Here is a 7338-nt window from a genome sequence, read left to right as displayed (position 1 = left end):
CAATATTTGTACCTGTACCTTATGTACTGCCGCAGCCAAGTCACTGCCCATACTCAACCGTGGATCTGGAGCATCCTTTCTGACCTATCATTTCCCAGCCTTATGCCGTCAGGGGGAGATGCCACACATCTCTGGTACCTTGAGGAGCCTGACAGACACACCGAAAATGACAGGAGCAGAAGGGCTCATCCTTGTCAATATCCTCCTCTCGATGTTTTAATCAATGACCTTTTTTGTCCCTTCAATAAGCCAGCAGCTCGATAAGGTTGTCATCGCGAATGCCACTGACGTCTGCGCTCTCATCCCCTCCGTGGAAAAACATGCCTTTATTATGCCAGTAATGCTTTAACCCATGGGACGGGAGTGCGCACGGCTGCATGCACTGAGAGCGTTTCAACTGGAACACGTAAAGCCCTATGCTGGAGAGATAATGACGTTGGACTTTGGACATGAGAAACCTTAAGCTATTGTATTGTAGTCGATTATTATAGTCGGGTCATTCTCAGAGGCCTGTATACAGGTACACTTGCAATGCTATCATATAAGAATAACACTATTGTAGTAGCATCTAAGGGAATATGGGTCATGTCTTCCACTTTCCACGGGTCACCTTTGACAGAAATGGCCTCTGTTCCATTTCGATGAGAGATCCAAATTTGAATGCTTGGTGATGCATTTAGAGAGAAAAAAGGCCTATGATCATCCTTTTAGCCACAATAAACATACATCCAGAAAATGTCGTAGAGGCAAAAGCACTTTAATACACATATTTTGACCCGTAAACATCGCGCTGAAAAACCCTTTACATGTGCTCTGCTCGAATAAATAGTAACAGACAAGCCTTATAAGACATAAGTCATCATCGGTCTCCAAACTGATAAAACTCAGTGTCCTGTCAAGTATAGGCTACATGAAAGCTTGGCGTATCATGCAAACCTCACACAATACATTCAGATTGACACTCGCGACACTAGGATAGTACAAACACAGGTCGGAAACACAGGTTTGAAAATGATTCGGGAGGTATTCTAAGAATGTGCCAGCAGTGATTCCACACATAAGAGTTCTCCTGGCTGATTGTGCGTAAAACACAACTCCTAGTGCAAACAGTCTGTGAAAGTAGTGCTGCACTGTCTAATGAATCAATCTGGCACACATGAGGTATTTGTTTCGTTGTGCAGCTTGTGTAGGCTATAAATCCAGCTCGTTGTGGAGCAATGGTACACTCTGCAGCATTTGCATTGGGAAAGTATCCCATGTGCACTATGATTACTCTACACATGAATGTACAATTGGAATAGAAATCTGACAGATTTGAACTCAAAACTCCATGAACTGGTCAGATATGTTACCCTGTTTAAACCACAAATTACAACACACCATAGATGAACCACGCAGCCAGGACAATAGCCCAATCTCATTGTCTCAAAATCCCCCAAGTAGTGCATACATTTTTATATTTACCTTGTTCAAATTAATTTAACCTATCCGAGTTAGGACTTGTACATTATATTTACTATATGTAGACCGTTGCCACGCGGCAAGGGTTCTTTAGCTGGAGGAGTATGGGTCAACCCCAGAGGACACTGTTGAAGAGGCTGGAGATGGGGTGGAGGGGGCGGAGAGGGACTTCTCAGATCCGGCTGCTTTTTCCGGGCAGCTATCCCTCGGGTCTGACACTGCGGCATTGGTGGGTAGCAGGCATTCCTTCTCGCGCTTCTTCTGTTTCATCCTGCGGTTCTGGAACCAGATTTTGACCTGAGTCTCGTTCAGTTGAAGCGCTGCCGCGATCTCCACGCGCCGCGCGCGGGTCAAATACTTGTTGAAGTGGAACTCCTTCTCAAGCTCAGTGAGTTGCTTGGTGGTGAAGTTGGTCCGGACGGTGTTGGACTGCCCCCCATAGCCGTACTCCCCTGATCTGCCTGTAGAGGAATGAAGGGAGAATATGAGGGATCCCTGGAGGTCAGGACTAAATAAAGGCCAAGGAAGTTGGCTGACACATTTCTCCCAACCTATGATCCTTAGAAATCGTGTGCCATGCACACATGTTTGGAAAGGTACTGTCATTTTTACGCACAATGGTTTAAATCCATCTTTTTGATCGCCAGAAGTTAACATAACTAAAAGTAGTTCAAATGTATATGTTCAAATGCACAACAATGTAAACATTGCCACAATTACTTTGTGACATGTTCATTTTCACTCATTCAACCTTTCATGCATGCTCAAATCACTTATGATGACATCAGTAAATGTTTCGTTACTTTGTATTCAATATTTTACGAAAGGCAAACAGTTCATCACCTTTTTCACAGTCAAATACACGCGTCATGCGTGGATATTAGATGCCTGCTTAGATGTCCACTTTCTCCAACACCCCAAAATGTTCCATGCATTCCAGATATCACACCCAAGACAAACCAGACACCATACCAATAGCTTACCCGGCCTAAAACTCAGACTTACAACTGGTAATTACATATGGCCCAACACTTCAAAACACGTCCTAAAGGAGAGTTTGGCCAACTTGAGAGCTGAATACCATAGAACTGAATGCCATGTGGTTGCATCTAAGAAGCGTTCCATAATGTCACTCACCATGCGTCATTTGGATACGATCTATGTGGCGTCAGAATGGCTGCCGTGACATTGTGGTGTTGTGTCAGCGTATCATTGTGAAATCATATCTATTTGAAACTGCAATGGCCAAACCCTCATCCTCCACTCTGCACTTGGGTTACTTCCTCCAAAATCTGTCTTGACTACACCTGTTCCAATAATAACAGACGGCCAATCGATATATTACTCACACTCTACATTTGGGTTTATGAGAGGTGCATTCATCTGTCAACTTATGCATTGTACGGCACCCACCTGTCTTGGGCGGGTTCCTCTTCACTTTCATCCAATCGAAGGTCTGTGCGTTGGAGGCGCTCTCGGAGGACAGGGGCGAGCAGCACGAGTCAAGGTGGGCCGCGTGCAGAGGTGACAGCGGGTTTGAGCACCCAGAGAAAGGAGGCAGGTTCGCCTGCTCGTGCCCGCCACCATAGGTGGCGTGAGCATACTGGAGCTGACCCAGGGGCGCTCCCCCATAACCTTGGCGATGCTGCGGTACCATGGACGAGGAAATGTTGCCGGAGTACATTAATGGGGCGCACTGGGGGAAACCCGTGGCCGACTCCACTTCCTGGTTCAGTGCGTAATGGTTGTAGGTGGCACAAAAGCCCTGGGGTCCATAGCCTGAGCCGCAGGCAGGATGGGCCCCATAGGCTAAACCCAGAGAGCCAGTAGGAGTCTGGTAGGACCCCGTTTGGTGAGGGATGCCATCCGGGGAAGACCTATTGGGCATGAAGCGCTCATCCGCCCCACAGTTGTTCACGGTGACTGCGCAGGACTGGAATGTAGTAATTCCGTGGTCGGAGTGGAAAGCCCTGACTGAGCAGGACCCGCCGTCGCCGCTCATCACAGAGTAATCTAACAAGCTGCTCATTGTAGCATTGTCTCAGCGGGACTGACACCGTCCACAAAAGGCCCGGTCTTCTGATGAATCTCTCCTTGTCTCACCCTGGGTGACCGTGCCACCTTACCGGTTCCCTGCCTTATCAGATAAGGGAGGGGGCAACACAGGGCGATATCAATGAAACGGTGGGTGGTCACGTGGACCGGGTCAGCCAGTGAGCTGCTTGGCCCTGTCCCCTTAGCTGTGACAGATTGTTGTCTGAGTGGGTATTTAAATTCCAAGCGCTCATCGATCAAGGTGACGTGCTTCGGCACTAATGTATTGGCCGAGCAAACAATGAGCCCGGAGGCAGACACGGCGGACAGCGCTCAGGTCGCATGTAGAGCGGGGAACAGCAAATACGGCATCCACTCTATAGCCTGCCCAGCTCGGATGACTGTCTGGAGAATAGTTGTAGGCTTTCCCAAGACCCTCCAGGAAAATGACCTACTCTGTTTCTTCAGTATGCACGAGGTAAGGTGGCATTTCAAGATGAACAGGGGGGATATGGAAATATAACAGAATGTATTGAGAGAGAGAGAGAGAGAGAGAGAGAGAGAGAGAGAGAGAGAGAGAGAGAGAGAGAGAGAGAGAGAGAGAGAGAGAGAGAGAGAGAGAGAGAGAGAGAGAGAGAGAGAGAGAGAGAGAGAGAGAGAGAGAGAGAGAGAGAGAGAGAGAGAGAGAGAGAGAGAGAGAGAGAGAAAGAGAGAAAGAGAGAAAGAGAGAAAGAGAGAAAGAGAGAAAGAGAGAGAGAGAGAGAGAGAGAGAGAGAGAGAGAGAGAGAGAGAGAGAGAGAAAGAGAGAAAGATAAGAGACTGTGTGTTAACATCGTCAGCTGGTTGGCATGGAGACGTGAGTCTGGTACACCCGTTCCTCTCAACTGCAACTTACCATAACCGTGGGCCTATTCAGCAGGATTCAACGTGCATTATGTTATTTCACTAGATTGGGGTCTGTATACATCACTTATGTATCAAGGACTTCCCTGTCGTTTGACCTCATCTCTGCGTTGATAGCGGGACAGAGGCATTGTAGGGTTTAGATTTCTTTGAGGCAGGCTAGCTGAGCCTCACGACGATATTTGAAGAGCACAAAGTTGACCCATCACAAAGAATCATAGTGACACAGTATTAATAGTGTTGCTCCAAAGGCCAGTCTACAGTGTAGGTTACTCTCATGATCAAGTGATCAGCTGATTTAATAATGGGAGGTCTGTGTTGTAAGGCTCCTACAGCCTGAGGAGAAACTGCTGCTTGATTATCCTGTTATGAGACCGTTTGAGAAATGAATGGTGATGAAATATACTGTTGCAGAGAAAGAGTAAAATATAGGGTGACTGGTGCTCTCAGTCCTGGTGCTAAACTCTGTCAATTGAATGCAAACGGATTTATTGGCATGGGAAACATGTTTACATTGCCAAAGCAAGTGGAATAGATAACAAACCGAAGTGAAATAAACAATCAGAAATTAATATTAAACATTACACTCACAAAAGATTCAAAAGAATAGAGACATGTCAAAGGTTATATTACTGGCTATGGACAGTGTTGTAACAATGTACAAATAGTTATTAAAGTAGGGGTTTGTTCTTCAATGGTTGCTCTTTGCTTGTGGCAACAGGTCACACATACTTCTGCTGTGATGGGAGTTTGGGAGTTTATATGGGAGTTTATCCAAATTAGATTTGTTTTCAAATTATTCGTGGGTCTGTGTAATCTAAGGGAATTATGGTCATACATTTGACACGAGGTCAGGGTGTGCAGCTCGTTTCCACCTCATTCTGTGGGCAGTGGGCACATAGCATCTCTCTCTCTCTCTCTCTCTCTCACACACACACACACACACACACACACACACACACACACACACACACACACACACACACACACACACACACACACACACACACACAGATTCAACCCAAGCCCAATAGGCTACGTCATAGTCACAAAGTATGTTTTTATACAACGTCACAAAGACACGTGACATGATGTTTCAAAATCAGTTGCAAGCTGAACTGTATGATCAATATTATCGCACACAGAAAGACACACACGGGCACATATCACACTCACACATAACAAAGACAGAGAGAGGACGAGGGTAGAGTGAGAAGAGGGGGAGAGTGGTTTGCGCCCCTACTGGATGATAAGAGGACTGTATGGCCTAGTGTCGGTCATTCTTACAACAGCCTCTTTTCCTTCTCAGCAGTATTTCCCTCGCGGTAGTAGATTAGCTCACATTGAGCTTCTAGAGCATAACCCATATGAACGCTGATAGGGCCTATCGTAAATTTAGAATAAAAACGGACTGACACTACAAGACTCTTAAGTCTGAGAAATGCAAGAAAGTATCACACTCCTTCCTTACTCTTCAATTTTCTCACTTCATCATCTCTCTCTCTCTCTACAACGGTGCACACAGCCTAGCCCCTAGTGCGTGGGCGCAGCATTGAATCTCTTCCCCAGGCCATGGACGTTCCAGAATACGCTTTGTGCGAACATGGAATGGGGAGAGAAAAGGCGCATTGTTTCGGAATGATTTCGTTACCAGCCTTTGGAAAGGAAATCCCAAGTTGGACCAGAGTTGTATAGCCTAGGCTTATATAGCAGCTTTCCTCTTCGCATATGTGCATAGCCCACTGTTTTTAGGAAGTTAAATATTGGCTAAACGTCACTCCAGTTAAATGTAATACGGCTATGCACTTAACTTTGCAATGAAACGTTTTATGATCGATCCATGCTATGTAGCAACCGGTGGTTAGTATGCCCACAAGCATAAGCATGTTGAGTGAAATAGCCTATTCCGAAATTATAACAGGAATGTAATAATTCTACCCACATTTCATACAACTTGCACAGTGAAATGGGTAATACACACATTTCTCCAAGACTATGGAGAAATATATTTCTGCAAGAACAAAACACATTTATAGCCGAAAGCCATTTTGCCCTAATAGATTATTCTTATGAAAATCCCAATTTAACCAAATGCATTTCTTGGCATAGGCCTACACTGTTCCCCAACATTAAACGCATTAGAGCTATTTTTAGAAAATATAAAACGTTTAAAATGAATACTAATGTATAGGCCTGCAGCAGGCTGTTTTGAATTAAGCTACTTACAGCACGAGGGGTGAGATTCTTCTGCTGTCCGCTGCCCTGCACGCTTGGAAAGCCCGCGCGCTGTATTTGAACAGCTATAAAAATGAATTATTACCCAAAGCCTACAAAGCTTCCGCGTTTTTGGCTTCGAATTGCGAATCCCATCCAAAAACATTTTATTTGTGCGTTATACATCACAATTGGTCTCTTTGATGCCATTCTTATTAATGACGTGGTTTGATTTATGAGCTCGGAAAACATGGCTCGAGCATTTGCCTCCCCATGCATCCAGCACTGGGAGCTCGCACTACAGGGAGACATGCTATTGCTAGCCTACCATGTTTACAATTCTACTAACTTTACAACTAGAGCAAGTAAAATAGGACATTTATTCAAAATATACTGTAGTAGGTAAGTTTACGGAGTTTGTTGTATAATCGCCTCTGAGTTACATGAAATTGGACCAGAAAAGTTTTCAAAATAGTTTCTGATTCAAAATTGTAAGATGATGTTTTTATTCAACAAAGTATTTGAACTAATATAAACTTAATTCTCGAATTTCACCGCTATTTAAATCAGTGAAAATAATTTTAAAGGTGCTAATTTGAAATGAACATAAACAGAATACAACCTCAATGGCTCTAAATTGGTGAACTGAGATTATTAAACCTCATCGATGAAGATTTGTGTTTGGGGTTTTTTATCCCACGAAATGTTATACTTACAATATAATAT

The 7338-nt window shown here is 44.6% G+C and overlaps 1 protein-coding gene across 1 annotated transcript; it reads right to left on the bottom strand.

The window, feature by feature from the left end:
* Positions 1-736: 736 nt before the first annotated feature.
* Positions 737-3958, bottom strand: hoxa1a (homeobox A1a). Its single transcript, XM_055893727.1, has 2 exons — positions 2875-3958; positions 737-1922 (listed from the first exon to the last, which is right to left on the bottom strand). Exons 1-2 carry the CDS (start codon positions 3488-3490, stop codon positions 1552-1554), a joined length of 987 nt encoding a protein of 328 aa, XP_055749702.1. The 5' UTR covers positions 3491-3958; the 3' UTR covers positions 737-1551.
* Between the last annotated feature and the right edge of the window lie 3380 nt (positions 3959-7338).

The sequence above is a fragment of the Salvelinus fontinalis genome, chromosome 32 (genome assembly GCF_029448725.1).
Source record: "Salvelinus fontinalis isolate EN_2023a chromosome 32, ASM2944872v1, whole genome shotgun sequence".
Classification (NCBI taxonomy): Eukaryota; Metazoa; Chordata; class Actinopteri; order Salmoniformes; family Salmonidae; genus Salvelinus; species Salvelinus fontinalis.
This window is presented reverse-complemented; position numbering and strand designations above follow the sequence as displayed.

What these genes read in the sequence shown, in the direction of transcription:
- hoxa1a (XM_055893727.1), bottom strand. Translation starts at nt 3,490, where the DNA reads ATGAGCAGCTTGTTAGATTACTCTGTGATGAGCGGCGACGGCGGGTCC. An exon ending in GAGGAACCCGCCCAAGACAG is followed by an intron (nt 1,923 to 2,874) that starts GTGGGTGCCGTA and finishes ATTCCTCTACAG; the next exon opens with GCAGATCAGGGGAGTACGGC.